General features: G+C 46.8%; 1 protein-coding gene across 2 annotated transcripts; it reads left to right on the top strand.

The window, feature by feature from the left end:
* The first annotated feature begins 226 nt into the window (after positions 1 to 226).
* Positions 227 to 14,530, top strand: MINAR1 (membrane integral NOTCH2 associated receptor 1). Of its 2 annotated transcripts, XM_058033771.1 has the most exons (4): positions 227 to 385; positions 6,779 to 9,134; positions 10,559 to 10,813; positions 14,329 to 14,530. In XM_058033771.1, exons 2-4 carry the CDS (start codon positions 6,825 to 6,827, stop codon positions 14,524 to 14,526), a joined length of 2,763 nt encoding a protein of 920 aa, XP_057889754.1. In that variant the 5' UTR covers positions 227 to 385; positions 6,779 to 6,824; the 3' UTR covers positions 14,527 to 14,530. The 2 variants fall into 2 exon arrangements, with proteins under 2 accessions (XP_057889754.1, XP_057889756.1); XM_058033773.1 differs by lacking the exon at positions 14,329 to 14,530 and having other exon boundaries at positions 10,519 to 10,667.
* Positions 14,531 to 17,039: the final 2,509 nt, after the last annotated feature.

Raw genomic sequence — 17,039 nt, 5'->3', positions numbered from 1 at the left:
GGTGGTTTGGGGGAGCGGAGCCCCGGCCCCTCCGCCGCGCCCGGTCCCTGCGGAGCCGGAGCCGCCGCTGCCGCAGCGCCCGGGGCCGGCCGGGGCAGCGGGACCGGGGGCGGCGCGGGGAGGCTCGGCCTGTGCTGCCCCCTCCCTCCCTCCCGTCTCCCCTCCTTCTCTCTCCTCTCTCCTCCCCTCTCTCCCTCCTCCCATGCCAACCTGCTGCCGCCTTTGTCAGCGCAGCCCGGCGCTATGGCATCCTGCCGGGGCTTCAGCCTCGGGCTCTTCCTCCTCCTCCTCCTGCTGCTGCTGCTGGCCGGGAAGCGGCTGCTGCAGCGGCAGATGCAGCCCTGACGGCCGCGCTGCCCGCGCCAGAGGCAGGCGGAGCCCGCAGGTGAGCCCCAGGTGCGGGAGGGTCGCGGGGCGGTGCGCCGGGGGAGAGGGGCGCCGGGGACAAGCCCCCCGTGCTGTCCATCCCCAGGGATGCGCTGAGCGCCCGGCGGTGCCCGGGAGCGCCTTCAGCCCCGGCTCCAGTGCCGGGCTGGGAGGAGGAGGAGTAAGTGCAGGTAAGAGACCCCTCTGGTCCCCTGTGGGTGGCCCTCTTTGTTAAGCTCTCTAGGAAAAGGGGGTGCTCCAAAATCGTGAAACTCTGTCTGGGACTTTGGCGGCTCCGGTTTAGTCCTGCACATCCGGATCTGCCCGAGAGGAGCAAGTGGGTGACCCTTGGGCTGAGCCCCAGGGACCCCAACCCCCAAACGGAGTCTGGAGGGATGGGGATCAGTAAAGCTGGACCCACCAGGGTAAGGGAGCAGGGAGGCAGTGAGATTGTTATAGACTTGCTGTTCAAAAATCCAGGATGCCCACAGATGGGATGAATTGCTCACATTTAATTTAATTAGACTTTTTTGTGTTTGTCCGTCAGTATTTTTAATGGTGTCTCCTTATACAAAAATTTCCGGTAAAAACGTGGCTTGGATGTGCTCTAATGATGTATGGGGAGGACAATATTTGTGTGTGTCTGAATGGGCCAAGAGTTGGCAAAGAATAACCAAGAGTATATGATGCAGTAATAATTCCAGTAATTTATTGCACAGTTTTAGGATGATTGTTTGCACTTTCCCAGATCGTAGAGATACCTTAACCTGGATTGCATAACTGAACCATGCAAATAATCAGATAATCAGCCTAATGTTACCGTGCAAGAAAAATCAATGGCAAGCCCTGTTCGACTTGAGCTCTCGCACAGCCGCGAGGGTCCGCTGCTTTTATCCACAAGTTCCCCATCAATTTAGGCACTCAGATCCTTTAAAAACCGCTGAATTCTGGGGTGTTGAGGCAGCTCAAGTGTTGTGCAGAGTCCTTTCACAGCAGAGCCTGCCTCTGGTAAGGAGCTGGGTTTGTAAAGCGCGGTTTCCCAGGGCTCATTCACGCAGGATAAGAGCCAGAAAACAGCGGCTTCTTCCTCCCAGCGACCCCCGGTGACCCTCGGAGGGGGCTGGCAGCGGGATGCTCGGGATGTGCCGGGTGTGTGCATCCTTCCCGGGTGCACAGGCACCGTGAGCTCGCGGCATGCAGGGGCTCCTTCCCTTCAGCTCTGAATCAAACCCACAGCAGGCAGCCAGCACCCACCTCCTCCTGCCCCAGGGACTGAGCCCACCCTGCTCCTGCGCCGCCGCGGAGATGCTCCGGAGGAGACAGCCTGTGCCACACTGGTCAGGAGGAGTTTTCATTCAATGAAAGGTGGAGAGGAGCAGTTGCCATTGCACGGGCAGGGCTCCAAAGTGTGTGTTTTAGTTTTCTTTTTAGTGAGCGGCAGAAGGCTGGAGGGAGGAGGAGGAGGAGGAATAAGGTGTGTGGAAATGGGCATTGTTTCCCTGAGTGCCAGCTCCCGTGTTTGTAGCCAGATGGGGCTCGAGGTCCCCATTCCTTCATCAGAAATTTCTTAATGTTTTGGCAGAGCAATGGATTTATGAGTGTGGGAGAAAACAAAAACTGAATTCCGTCTCGACGGGTTACATTTCATGTGAGGCAAGCGTTGCCTGCCTTGTTTTATAGTATCTGGTGCTGGGAAGGCAGGCTGAATGATTTATGAGCCCAAGTTAATAGTAAAACAGCATATCACTGGCTCTGTATTAATGTTCTGCTGTGCTGGAGTGGCTGGCTCTTTCTGAGGGGATTTATGCAAGGATCACTCTGCTGTTGCATTGCTGTAGTGGCATTCTGGGGTGGCCCGTTTGTCACCGTGGGGGGGACAAAACGAGGATGCTGTTTCCCTCTTGGCTGGCAAATCAAAGGGAGAGTCACATCTGTGTGTTGGCTGCACCTGCTGTGGATATTGGGAGATGGGGAGAGCAAATGTCAGTGGCACAAAGAACAGGGGAGGAAATGAAGGAGGAAATAAGAGAGGCAGATAACGTGGTCTGTGTGGCAGTGGCTGTGATTCAGACTCGTGCAGGGCACCTTGCCACCCTGCAGCTGCTCAGGGAAGTCGAGTGGTGGGACTGTGTCTTGAATCCTCTGCTGGGGTTTATCTGCCTCTATGTGTGCTGCCCTTAGACCATTTGGCAGGGCAGGGTTTGGGCTGAAGGAGTCACAGGAAAGCAGCCAGGGCAACTGGGAAGCAGTTCTAATTCCATGAATTCCTGTGGATGGCAAATTTATAGGGTAGGCAGGAGACGAGGGGAGCACCCCCATCTCACTGCTGATTTGGGAGGTGGTGAGGATGGGAGGTGCATTCTGGCTTTCCTGCAAGGAAGCAAGATGCATGAAAGAGCCTGCAGATTCCCCTGGTCTGGAGAACCACAGGGGAGAGCTTTCATGGAGGCTTGGTTCCTAAAGACACCAGAAAATAGAGCAGTATATTCCCTTTGTGCAGCAGAGAGCTCCTCTGGGGATGGAGCTTGCAATTGTAATATTCTTGGACTTTTCCTCCAGAGGCTGAGACAGTGGGTTAGTGGTAAGATGAGAGCTCAGTTCATTGCTCCTGGTGCAGGGCAAGAAGACATCGATCTGTGGTAAGTCTGGAGCTCATCTGCGAGCAAGGAGAGCCAGCCCCCATCGACTGGCTGTGCAATCTGATGCTCCACGGGCCCATGCTGGGCTATAATTGTGCTATTAGAGCAGCAAATGTCAAATCTCGGGAAGCTGAGTCAAAGCGACCCTTCCAATGCTAATATAACAAAATCATTAAGGATGAAATGTTAAGTGGCTCCTTTGGTCAGAGATGGGCTTGGTGGAGATAAATAAACCAGATCCCTTTGTGTGGGGAGCTCCACGTGTCTGGAGGCCAAAGTCAGTTTGAGGGGGGTTTGGAGGGTGTGTGTGGCTGCTGGTAGTGAGGGGAAGGCACAAGAACCTTGGTGGAATTGAGGCCATTTGAGGAGAGGCCCTGTGTGCTGCTGCTCTTGCTGTGGGTGCTTCCATTTGCTTTGCTGCTTTTGACTGATTCGTGACCCTGAGCCCTCTTTAAAAGGCCTTCCTGTGCTCATTTCAGAGCTCTGCATTTCTGTGCCACGTCTAGCTCTATTCTGGTCCTGCTTTGAGAGATACTGAATGAACGTGGACATAATGGCTGAGATGGTGCTTTGCCAAGTGCTTGGCACCCGGGATGTGGCAGCTCCTGGGCTGGCCTGCCAAGAAGCACCTGTCTTTGTTGCAGGCTGTTAGGAGGCTTGACAAGAGGCAGAGGAGCTTAATGTGCCACTAAAAATTCTGGCACTAGGTTTTTACATCCCTGGAGCAGGAAACAAGATTCCAAGGCCCTTATATATTATCCTTAGGGGTAGTACATCCTGTTCTTCACAGCCCCAATCTGTTGATGCTCCACTAGCAGCAATGTTTCTGATGCTCTGGCACAAGGGAGCACCAATTTCCATGCTCAGGCTGAAGCCCAGAGATATCTTTCACACCTAAAATTCTCTCACACCAAAAAGCTGTTTGTGAACAGCCACGGGGTGAAGAAGAAATTATTCCAGCTCCTAGCTAGCTTTCTTTTCCTCAAGGCCTATATCTGAGTTTGCAACCTGCCTTTTCAGTTTCACCTCCCCTAGCTGAGTCTCAGTTGAATGAACTGGCTGAATTCCCACCTGAGCAGGTTCAGCTCTCTCCTGGTCACCCTTGTCTCAAAGCCTTTGTCATATCCCTGATCTCTCACTGCTTTATAGCTGGCTGCCACCTGCCAGGCTTGGGTCTGGGGGCACAGGGGTGGGACTGAGCTAACCCAGTCTAGCTGGGCTCTCCTGCTTTGGGTCTGTGCTTCAGTGCCTCCACCTTTCTGCTTGGATTGGGGTCCCCAAAACAAGGGTCCTTGTTGGTGCTAAGTACAAGCAACATGAGATTGGGGGTATGCAGCAGGGCTTCCACTCAACTTACTGAGCTTGTCATCACTCAGGCTGCACCTGAGTTTTACCAGATTCATAGTGTTTAGAAACCTGAATTGAAGTTAAAATCTCTGATGATGCAAAGAATGGCTTGGTGCAAAGCAAAGATTTTCAGAAGCTGTACATAGGATATCCTCTCTGGGATGAGAGAGTAAAGGCAGAAGGATGGGGAGCAAAATGGGTTGACACACTTGTCAAAAATACATTAGTGCAAACTGGCTACTTGGGTGTTTTAGCAGGAGAGTGAGTGGGGAGAAGGCAGGCCAGTGCAGGGTGTGCATCAGGCTGTGAAAATGGATATCCAGGTGAGGGGCTGGCAAGAAGCTGTGAATTTACAAATAGGAAGAGATAGTTGCTTTTGCTGGTATTCAGCCTGGAGGTGACAAAAAGACATATTTTCACTCCTGTCCCAAGTGGCAGATTTATAACATGCAGAAAATTGACTTGGAATGCCAGTGCCCTGTCAGCTGGGAATGTCTCTGAGCCCCACACGTGAAGTTTATTCTGTGAGAACTTGGTAGCCTTGGTGGTGACTAGCAGAGTTTGGATCTAGCATGGGAGCATCATTAATGGTGGCACGTCAGAGAAATACTGAGGCAGGCTGTGAAAGAGGCTGTGCCTCCAAGCACACTCTGCTGAGAGAAAAAGGATACAAGCACCCTCCTCCAGCCTTTTGCATTACTTCTTGGAGCTGAGCACAGAACAGTAAAACATTTTTTCTCCTTTGTCAGCTGTGCTGCTATGCATAATACAGGAGCTTTAAAAGCAAACATGCATGCAGCAGAGGTGTTGGAAAATCCCTGTAGCCATTGCTTTCTGAGAGCTGTGCTTACAATCACAGAAATACCTCCACGTTGCTGCTGCTCAGCTCCTGATCACACACAGTAGAGAGTTGTTATTTAAATAAGCAATGGAGTTCATATGGAGACTTGTTTTGTATTCTTTTGGGTATGACAGCTGAAGTACTCTGGCTACTGACACTAATAGCAATCACTGATGTGTGATGTCAGGGCAGGAGATGGAACAGGAGCCCTGGATTCTGGAGGGGTGCTCAGGAGTCCTTAGGTCTTTGACCAGAAGGTGCCTTTTAGAATGAGTAATAATAAGCCTTGCTATGTTGACTTCAGTGCTTTGCCATTTGGGTGGATATTCTGCACTTGATGGAGGAGAGGCCAGTTCCAGGGGTGGCAGTGAATGGGGGAAGATAACATACCTTTTTGAGAAACTGAGAACATTTTTGTCATTCCTATCAGTAAGAATAACAAAGACAGAGTGACCAAACTCAGCAACTGGCAGACTGCATCAGCCTGTGCTCTGTCTTTCCTAGTAGCCAACAGTGGAGACACCAAGGATATTCAAATAGATGGACAAAAAATTGTCAACATCCTTTCCTAATCCATAATAGCTAAAGGTTGTTCTCAATTCTGAAAGTGCCGGGGTTTATATTCTCCCCAAGATGTTTGCTAGTGTTAGCTGAGCTTGTTCAAGCTATTCCTGTTATCCACATAAATGTGCAGCTTTTGCTCTTCACCTCTGCCCTGTCATTTCGGGATGGTGAATGGAAATGCACTTCTAGGCTTCACTGGGAGCACATCACTGAAGAGGATACTCTCTGTCCTTGATATTTTTCTGTCTTCAAATCCATCCTGATTGGCAGCCAGCCCTCTGGCATCTGCTGGATTGGTTTCAAGGTTCAGTAAGATTTATTTTTTTTTAACTCCTTCTGTTCTTTGCTAAATTTTGGACTTTAGAGTCCAGACAGGGCCCACACACACTTTTCATGTGGGACCTGGCAAATTTTCCATTCCTGAAAAGGTATTTCTGGAAAAAAATATGTCAAAGTATCCAAAGGAGATAATTCAGAGCAGAGGAGAAAATAATGGATTAAAGCAAGCAAGATGGCAATTATGTTCTCAGAAAACTTCTAAAAACATGACAGAAGTTTATTGACAGAAAATCTTCAGAGCCATTTGCATTCAGATATGAAAACATGTCATAGTGCAGTAGGTCAGCCCTGGTTAGGCTAGGACTGAAATGATTGCAGACAGTTGATGCTTAAACTGTGCTTTGAACCTCTCATAAGTTGGTAAGAAATTCTGTGCTGAAATTCTGTGCAGGCTCTTGTCTATCTGCCATTAGTTCAGCCTCTCCTAAGCTTCTTCTGTTTATTCACTTGGTTGCTTAGTAGACATTGGCATAAAGGAGCCTTCTCGGATAAAACCCCGATTCCATTTAAGTATTGATTTATTGGATGCTAGGATTGCAGCCTGAAGTTCAGAACATGAGGATGGGTTATAAAATCAGGCCCTGGATGGCATGGTTAGGGAGCCAGGCCCCATCTCTGGCTGAGTTGCAAGGCCCTGGGTGTTACCTGTGGGTGACTTACAATCTCTTTTGTGTTGCTGTAGAAGTGGAACGTGGTTTCCAGGCTAAACGGCAAAACACGCTTGAGCCATGGAGTCCAACCAGGAATCCTCACTCTTCCTGGTGAAGATATTGGAGGAGCTGGACACAAAGCAGAATACTGTTTCTTACCAGGATCTCTGCAAGTCCCTGTGTGCCAGGTTTGATTTATCCCAGTTGGCCAAGCTCAGAAGTGTGCTGTTTTACACTGCTTGCCTGGATCCTAATTTCCCAGCGACTTTGTTCAAAGACAAAATGAGATGCACTGTAAACAATCAGCAATCAAAGAAAATCATGGTTGCAGCAGATATAGTAACAATATTCAACCTCATCCAAATGAATGGGGGAGTGGCCAAGGAGAAGCTTCCAGTTGCAAGGCACAAAGTGAAGAAGAAGGAGTCCTTCGAGTCCTGCAGGTCTGACACGGAGATCTGCAATATGGCAGACTGTGTGCCTGACTGCGTGCCCAACTGTGAGCTCAACGACCAGGACTTCAACCGGGGCTTTCCTGTCAGAAGGTCCTCAAAATGCAGAAAGATGGACTGCAAAGACTGCCAGCAGTTCGTCCCCTCGTCAGAACCCAACTTCTTGCTTGGTGTTAATAAGGACATGAAGGGCCGGGCTGCCTCTCTGGACAGGCTGCAGGCGCTGGCGTCCTACTCCATTGCCACATCCCCACCATGTGAGATGCAGAGTACCTACTTCCCCATGAACATTGAAAATGAGTCTATTTCAGACCAGGATTCCTTGCCTATAAGTGCAGGATTAAAAGAAACTTTCATTACAAATGACGAGCCGTTCATGATGCAGTCGTGTGTCCAGAAAAGAAATATATTCAAAGAAGATTTTCATAATCTGATTACAATATCTCCCAACTTAATACCATCCAATAAAACACCAGAAGATGGACACAGAGAGCCTCAGAACAGGAAGGAAAGCTCTAAGCAGACTTTCTTCAACCACAGCTTTGAAATGCCATACAGCAGCCAGTACTTGAATCCAATTTATTCTCCTATACCGGACAAAAGGCGAGTGAAGCATGAAAGTTTAGATGATCTTCAAGCTTCAACATATTTTGGCCCAACTACTGTTCTTGGACCACAGGAAACCAAAAAGTGGACTGGAAAGCCAGCCAAGCAAACTGCCTGGCCAGCTAAAAGCTGGAGTTTAAATACTGAGGAGGTCCCTGACTTTGAACGCTCATTTTTTAATAGGAAGCAGTCTGAAGAGAAACCACGATACCAGAGTTCGAGCAACCCATCTCCAAACTTTCCTTCAGTTGAGAGGCATCAGTCCTACCTAAATGCAAAGGATCAGCAACCAATTATGCAGGCAAACTATGGTGTGAAACCCAACGGGCACAAACCTAAGGAAATTCCTTCCATTCTAGATGTGGAGAAACATGAGCCAGTCAAAAAGTTTAAGGATAAAAGCATTAACTGTACTTCTGTGCAGATCTTAAGCATTGACAGGACCATGAGTGTTGGGACACAAACGGAGCAGCAAGTTCTGGAGCACAAGAAATGCAAGGATTTGTGTGCAGCAGGCCAAGCTAAGTATGGTGAGAGGCATTCTCTGAAGCAGTCAGATGATGACTCTGAAATCGTGAGCGATGACATTAGTGACATTTTCAGGTTTTTAGATGACATGAGTATCAGTGGGTCCACAGGAGTGATGCAGTCCTCGTGCTACAACAGCACTGGTTCCTTGTCTCAGGTGCACAAATCAGACTGTGAGAGCTCACCTGAGCACAATTTGACTAAGATCTCCAATGGGAGTGCCTGTAACAAACTGGATAAAGTGGTCAGGGCAGATGTCAGTAACACAGATGATGAACTGAAAACGAGCGTCTGCAAATTAGTCTTGAGGATCGGTGAAATAGAGAAGAAACTGGAATCTCTCTCAGGTGTCCGAGAAGAAATCTCTCAAGTCCTGGGAAAATTAAGCAAGCTGGATCAAAAAATCCAGCAGCCAGAGAAGGTCAGTGTACAAATAGATCTCAACTCTTTGACGAGCGATGCCGCGTCAGATGACAGCAACTCCCCGCAGATATTCCAGTGCCACAATACTCCTCATGGAGGCAAACTGGAGAATAATCCAGAATGGTGCTGTTCAGATGCCAGTGGAAGTAATAGCGAGAGCCTTCGAGTAAAAGCCTTAAAAAAAAGTTTGTTTACTAGGAGATCATCAAGATCACTAACAGAAGAGAACAGTGCGACCGAATCCAAAATAGCAAGTATTTCAAACTCTCCCCGAGACTGGAGAGCTATTACTTACACCAACCAAGTTGGCATTACAGAGGAGGAGGTGAAAGAGAGAGATGGAGGAGAAAATAAGGACTGGCACAGGAAATCTAAAGAGGTAATTTCAACTTTAACTCACATAATAAATGCTTAAAAATAATGCGGTTATGAATTCCACAGCCATCACAAGCCTCCGGGTATGACAATGCTTTGCCTTGCCATGTTATGCCTGCCTTTATTGTTATCATAATTGAGTGATTTTGTACCTGCAGGTTCTTGCTTGGCAGCTGCAAAATGGCCAAGTTGCTTCTCAAAAGCTTTGCTTTTTTTGCAAAGAAAGGGTGGTAATGTGGGTGACATCTTGGGAAGGTGATGGTATTCTTCATCATCTGCAGCAACATAAGGAGGCCTGGTAATTACCTTGGTGGAAAGGGTCTGGGGAAAACTGAAATTGTCTAGTGATTGTTTTAGAAGGGATATTTTGAAATTGAATTGTGATGGCTTTTATCAGAAAACTATGTACATATTTAAAAGCCAACAAAATAGATTCATGGATTCAAATCCCTCAAGGAAAGAAAACCTTGTATGTGTGCTGTGAGGTGCTCATTTTAGTTATGTTCTCTCTATCTGGCTTTCATGGTCATTTAAATGAGTCTTTAGCCTCCTGTTGTGGAACTGCAGTGTAGCTGGGCAGAAAAACTCTGCCCATGCTCCCAGCAGCTTCCCTGTGCCCCATTCAGTGACCCCATGGATGCCCTTGGGGCTCTGGGTGCTGCTCTGTAAAACTGCACGGGGTGGGCGCTTGTTCCTCTTTGGGGAGGGGGTCCTGCAGCCCCTTGCCAGCTGTGACCACAGGACAGGCTTGCTGTGCCTTCTGCAATGGGGTGTGAGGGCAGAGAAGGGTAGAGAACAGAGAGGAAGAGGTTTGGTGGAAAGAAGTGTGCTTGGGTGAACAAGAAACCACAAACCATGGGTTATTGCTAGGCTGCAGAGGGAGAGGAAGGCCATCCTTAGTCAGCCCACACCTTGGCTTTTGTGTACACTGCTTTGCTTAGGATGACATGCTGATTTTGAGAGTCCCTCCCAGACTCCTTCAGCGGCCTGTAGCTGACACTGGATGGTATCACAGATGCTGCAGTGTCTGGTGGGGGCATCCCTGAAAAATAATTCACGTTAGGATTTGATCTGGAAGCAGAAACCTGGAAGCCTGCTTGTATCTCTCAGCTTTTGCAGATCAGCTGGGCTTCTCTGGATGTCAGGGACATTTTCAGAATATTTTTTTGATCTCTGAACAGCACAAACCATAAATTTCTTCTGCTGTGTCAGCATCGTGTTGGAGTTGTGTCTGTAAAATACCTCAATACCTCTTCCGTTTGTTTGTGAGGAGAAGGTGGGCAAATGGATGAAGGCCATCCAAAACCTTTATCTTAGCTGGTCTATTTTTTATCATATGGTGCTTCTGAAAGGAATATCTCTGTCTTTTATGTTTAACTCCCTCATAGTCTTGTTTTTTCTCTCAAATTCTTTTAAACCCTATTGCAGGCAGACAGGCAGTATGAAATCCCACAGCCACATAGACTCTCTAAACAGCCAAAAGACGCTTTCTTGATTGAACAAGTCTTTAGTCCTCATCCCTACCCTGCATCACTCAAGTCACACATGAAAAGCAACCCTCTCTACACAGACATGAGGTTGACAGAGCTGGCTGAAGTGAAACGTGCCCAGCCATCGTGGACCATAGAGGAATACACGAGGAATTCGGGGGATAAAGGCAAGATTGCAGCCTTGGATCTACAAGTGAGTCTCATTTGTTTAATTTGAATGGCTTGATTGCAAATGGATGTTGCCAGAGTATGCATTTAAGAAGGGATTTGGATAGCTCAGGAAAGAGCTGTGGATTGCTGAGCCTCTAATCTTGCTGATCCCTATCCATCCTGGCTAGGGACAGTGAAGAATGTGAATGTTTTGTTTCTGAATGGTGATCCTTGACAGGCTGATGCTCCCAGCTTATTCTGCAATGGAGAGACATCTCCTAAGCCATGGTGGCTTTAGTAGCTCTAAAGAAGAGTTGGGAATAAGGGAGTGCAGAGGTGAGCTGGTTCCTAACTGCAGCAAGGCAGAGTGGTGCAGGAACTGGGACTGCTGCCTTTTCCTCTGACTCTGAATTATTCACAGGGAATTGCAATGTTAGTTTTTTTTTTTTTTTTTTTTTTTTTCATTTTACTAGGAACACAAGACATCAAATACTCGTAGAAGATGTTCAATACCACGGCTGGTTTTGAAACACGTCACTGTGGAAGCTTTGAAGTGGCTGTTGGAAACCAGCCAGGCAACTAATGCTGTGTCTAGTTTGCATTTTGGTTCAGCTTGGAAGTGTGCAGGCTCTTGTGCAACAAGCAGAGGAGACACATTCAAATTTTACATTAATGTTTTCCTGACACGAAATCACAAACCTGACATAAAACGAGCACCCACATTGGATACCCTGTGTAGTCTGATAAACACAACACATCTTTTAGGAAGGAAGGTATCTGAGCAGAGGTTTAAAAAGAAAAACTGAAAGATGACATCCAAAGTGTGTAAAAATGAAAGAAATTTTGCATTTTTGGTCTTGAAACCCAAAATGTGTCACACAATGAAGTGCACACTGATGTGCAAATATATGTGTATCTTTCATATGCACTTGGACAGTAGAATGTAGGACCAGTGGGGAGGTCTGGTGCTGACCTCAGGTGTTTTGGTTACTGTGGGCCCCAGTCTGTGGGGTGCAGCTGTGCTCAGGGAGGGAGTCTGCTTGCCTCCACAGCTTGTCTGCTGTGGAAGAGTCTGAGACTTTGCTGCTCCATTCCAGCCCCGAATGGCTCAGTGCTGAGGTACCAGCTCCAAACCCATCAGACTAATCCCTAGGAGAGCATCAGGATGCTGTGCCTCAGCACCCTGAGCTGGCTGATTTGGATTTGAAACCATTGCTCACACAGTGCTGTAGTGCAGCTCCCATGAGTGTTTGTGCAGGAATTTGTGCACAACAAATTCACCTCCTTGCTTGGCTCGTGCAAACTTCCCTGTCCTCACCAGCCCCTGCTCCTTGCTGTGGCTGAATTGCACTCTGAGAAAAACAAGCAGCACAGGGAGCGGGCTGCATCTTGCCTCAGCTCCCTGCTGCTTTTTGGGTCCTAAAAGCTTTAGATGGCTTACTGAGTCCCTAACCCTGGCATTGCAGGCTGTGTGCTGGAGTAGGAATGGGCTGGAACAAGTTCCTCTGCAGCAGGCAGTCACAAAGCATCACTTACCTGCTGTGTGAGGCAATAAGGGAGGTGATATTTGGAAGCAAAGCCCCTCTGGGAGAAGTGTTCTCCATCTGCTCCTCGTTGGGCTGTTTTGTTCTCTGTAAGCAGCTCTGCATGGCTGTGAGCAAACCAGAGAAATCGGCTTATTGCCATCATTTATCTTTAGGATAAAGGTGATAGAAGTTTACTGGTTTGATTCTCTCCCTCCAAAAAGATTGTCAGAATTGCATCTACCCTGCAAAGCCCATGTCTAGACTTTATAATGGAGCTTACTGACAAACTTAAAAAATAGACACAGACTGATGAGTGGGTTTTTTTTCCCAGTGATTAAGTTTATTAGAACTGAAAGTAAATACATTATGCCTTAATGAACATTCCTACGTCTGGCAATGAAATGGGAAAGGAAGCTGATTAACAGTAATGGGCCTTTTTAATAATGCATCTTCCTTCTGAAGTAGTTAAAAGGTCAATGCCAAGGCAGATGGGTCCAAAACTGCAATTTCCTTGAAGCATACTATTGCTATCTTTGGGGGTTTTCTACCTTTGTTTACTTAAAATTTCTCCTGGAGCCTGACAAGTCTGCTGGGTTTTCCTCCAAAAAAAGAAACTGCAAAACTAGTCAGGCCCAAAGCTTGTCCCAGGTGTGGGCTCTGTGTGAGATTCATTGCTTTGCTTTTGTGTGATGATCCACTGGGATCAAACAGTATCAGGCTATTTTGATGCCTTTAGAGATGAGATTGCTGCCTTTTTTCACAAGGCTGAAACAGGTCATTCAAAGCCATAAAGATACAATCACAGGTGTGGCTGATGGACAGTTTCAGCATCCTAACACTATCATAGAGGTGTCTATTAAATGATCATAAAACCATTGCTCAATTTTCTTTGTTTCTTTCTGAGATAGCTATAGAATCACTTCTTTTAGTAGTTACTTACAAAGAACAAATGCTGCTATCGGGAAAAGCAAAGTTTTAGCCAGTAGCTCCTGGCCTGAATTTGAAAAAAATCTGAATTAGTCAATTAAAGGCTAAAGGATTAGTCAAATCCTTCTCAAGTCAGCTGGAGTTTCTTTGCAGAATCCAACAAGCTTTGGATCAGGACTGTTACAAAAACAGAAATGATGTGTGTTAAGGTATTCTTACTGTAGTATTTTTATATGGAATCTTTTTCATTTTTTTTAAAGAAATGGGCTTTTGGAGCCTCAGATAAAGGAGACAGCTTTGGGGAAAATATGTCATTTTTCAAAATGTTCTTTTTGCTTTACTCCTTTCTGTTGATAAGTTCAATATAATGTGTAGAGTTTCCGTTTCCCAAGTTTTCCCTTTATTTTCCTCTAAAACAGAGGTTAAAGGGGGGGAAAAACAAGCAAGGCTGAAATGGAAAGCTTTAAGAGCTCATAAATACTTAGGAACAAAAAGCTGTAAGACAAAAAAAATAAGTAATTCAGATGGAAATACTGATGAAGTTCTGCAGGCTGCCTGTGTCCCCAGGCAATGCCATTCCAGAGGAGGGGTCTGTGAATTGCCCCTGCAGCAGGGCTGGGTGCTGGATGGGGATGGGTTACCATCCCTGCAAGCAAATCATGGAGACAAAATTAGGGTTAGCTTTGTAAAATGTAGTGCATGAGGAGCATATATTAAGAACCTTTCCCATCAGCTGAGCTTTAATAATTTAAAAATTATTAACAGTAACAGGCCGGCACTTGCTGACACCTCTGCTGTCGAGCAGATTAAAGAGATCCTATTTAAATGCCATCCAAGATGACGAAGTTTCCGGTAAATCAGAGGTACGTGAGGGATTTTGGAGCAGAATCTTACTGTTGCAGGAGCCTATTTTTTGCAGTATTTTTTTACCACTTTCATCAGCTTTATGGAATTGGGACCAGGAGATGGAGGGCTGTGAGAAGTGGCAATAACCCACTTTATCCTGCCAGCAGATCCAGGTGCAGCTGGATACATCTTCTTTGCTCACTTATTTTATTAATGGCAGACCCCAATCAATTAACAACTGTTTCCTTTTGATTTTTAGACTCAAGAATCCTTAAACCCAAACAACTTAGAGTACTGGATGGAAGACATTTACACTCCTGGCTACGACTCCTTGCTGAAACGGAAGGAAGCCGAGTTCAGGAGGGCGAAGGTTTGCAAGATCGCGGCCCTGATCGCGGCGGCCGCCTGCACGGTTATCCTGGTCATCGTGGTGCCCATCTGCACCATGAAATCCTGAGCCTGGGCACACCCTGGGACCCCCAGCCACCCGTGGCTCGGATAGCTCACGCTGTGTGACAAATGGTTGCTGGCAAAACTGTGAGGAGTGCGCTAAGGGACGATGCTCTGAGGATATCCCGCTGGAGAACGGAGGCGGAGCGCAGAACAAGTAGAGATGCGTTTTTGGAAAAGTCCTATTTTAAATAACAGACTGTGTGGTGGAGTTAATGGGAACTCGGTTCGATTTTTATGCATTTTTAAAAGTGCAATATTTTTCTTTTTCCTAAAGGAATGATATAATGTTTTACAGAATCAGAGACTGATGAGAAACCAGGCAAGAGAGGAAAGCTGTCCGAGCTATGTTGAGGTGTGGGCACATGGATGTAGTGCTGTATAGAAGGGAATGTTCTATATGCATCACATTGAGGAGCTAGGGAAGTCTTAACAGCTCTCTACAGTGTTGAAAACTCTGAATGTATTGTATTTATTTTATAGTATTTATGTATTTCATGATCATTTGTTCGAAAGCAGACTGTGTAGCTGTGAACAGAGTTCATTCCTACGTTCAGATTAAAAAGGGCTTTTTGTATTTGGTCTTGCCCTAAGACCCACTCTATCATCACTGAGTACTTGGTTAAGTGCAATGTGCTGCAGACCAAAAAGATTATGTTTTAAAGCAATCACAAGAGCTTTTAGTTACTTCTGTTGAATAACATTTGCATAGAGCTGGCAAACTTGCCTTGCCAAAAGGGTATTCTTTACCTCTGCAGACAGTGAAATTGTCTCAATTTCACTCCTGCCAGCAAGCAAATCTAGCAAATGAAGGCAACACTGTTAAAGTTCTTGGAAATATAATCTGAACAGTTACAATTTTTTTTTTTCCACCAAGTCTTTGTGCCTTTTTTTAGACTCTAGGTTAAATAGAACTGTTTAATTTCTTGCTATTTTAAGCCCATACCATAAATCACAGCATAATGGGTACTAATGGAGGTCCTTTTCCTGCAAGCCTTCTATATAGTTCCGAGTGCTCCTCAAGCAGCAGGGCTGGTGGTTACTGAGCACTTACATTAAGGGCACAATTTCTCAGCACTGGTAGAAACTTGCTGCTGGTGCAATGCATTCAGCACAGGGAGGTCCTTTGCTTCCCTCTTGCTAACGTACTTAAGAGTGATGGTTGAATCTACTGGACAGCAAGCAGTCTGTATCCCGTGGGAAATGTCCATTTGATGCTTTATCCCAAATGCAAATAGTAGGTTTGATGGAATTCTCAGGCTGGGACAGAAATTGCCTGTCATGGTTAGTGAAAGCAAAAACCCAGACAGTATTACTCTTCTGTCAAGTATAGAAAAAAAAAAAAAAAAAAAAAAGGATTTTCAGGAAATAGTGTGGATCTTGCTGGTCCTCCTAGGGGAAGGAGATTCTTTTAGTGAATGCTCTTTATATAGGGTAATTTTGGTTTCTTCAGAAGCAGCCTCCCTACACAATGACACAGCAGCTAAGAAAGCACTGGATGCTCCTTCCTCTGGCTCTCTGGGATGTGCTGCACTCACTGTTTGTTTCTGACTGGTTTAAAAAAAGTATTGAGGGAAGGGTGTGTGGGAGGTGAAGGCTTTGTTGTGACTTGAGATGTGTGTCAGTTCTTTCCTGCAGTTGGAGAGCTGTTTGTGTGCTGCTCACGTGCTGTGCTTTATTTAGGGATAGGTGATTCCTGAGACTGTTGATCTATCAGAAAAATAAGCACAGGGTAGCATGTCCCATCAGCAAATAGAGAATAGGCCCACACATAAAGCCTGTGTCTGCCTGGCCTGAATCCTGACCCAAATTCTGTGACTTTGGCCCATTCATAATGCTAAGCTAATTTCTCTTTCCTCCCCGATGCTGCAGGATGGAGTCACAGCAGGGAGGGAGCAATTCACACTGTCTATTTTAGGCTGCCTTTGGTTGTGGTGTGATTCAGAGCACCTGAGCACAGGAGCTCGGGATCTGTGCGTAGTAAATATAGGCAGGTAGAGAAACCTCTGGGGACAACTCAGAGCTGCCAGCAAGATATCTAATATTAGACATGGGAGAAACACTCTGGAGGACACTGCTCTGCAGTTTACCTCGTGCACAATTTAGGTTGATTGTCTACGTAGGAAAGGCTATTCCTGGTTCCAGGTGATGTCAGGAAGCCCTCGGACACCCCTCCCTGGCTGCTGGAGGGAGCAGGGGGGCCCTGTGGGAGCACAGGGTCAATCCCCCATCTGCCCACCCCACACAAGAGCCTTGGAGGGGCAGGAGAGGTGGGGACAGAGCCCCTGCCCTCTCCAGCCCCGCTGAACCTGCTGCCCCCAGCCCCAAATCAGCAGTGCTTTCACCAGGGCATCTCAGTCATCTGAAAAATTTAGAAAATATCAACCCAAGGGGAGGTAGGAGATTGGTGTGGGAGGTGTCACTGGTCACAGGGTTTATCTGTGCAGGTGGCACCAGATGAGTCTTTGCATCAGAGATGCCCAAAATCCTGGGAAGGCTCTGCAGGTTATGGAGCTGTGG

Source organism: Melospiza georgiana, chromosome 13 (genome assembly GCF_028018845.1).
Source record: "Melospiza georgiana isolate bMelGeo1 chromosome 13, bMelGeo1.pri, whole genome shotgun sequence".
NCBI lineage: Eukaryota > Metazoa > Chordata > Aves > Passeriformes > Passerellidae > Melospiza > Melospiza georgiana.
Note: the sequence above shows the minus strand (reverse complement) of the source record. Positions and strands in the feature narration are given on the sequence as shown.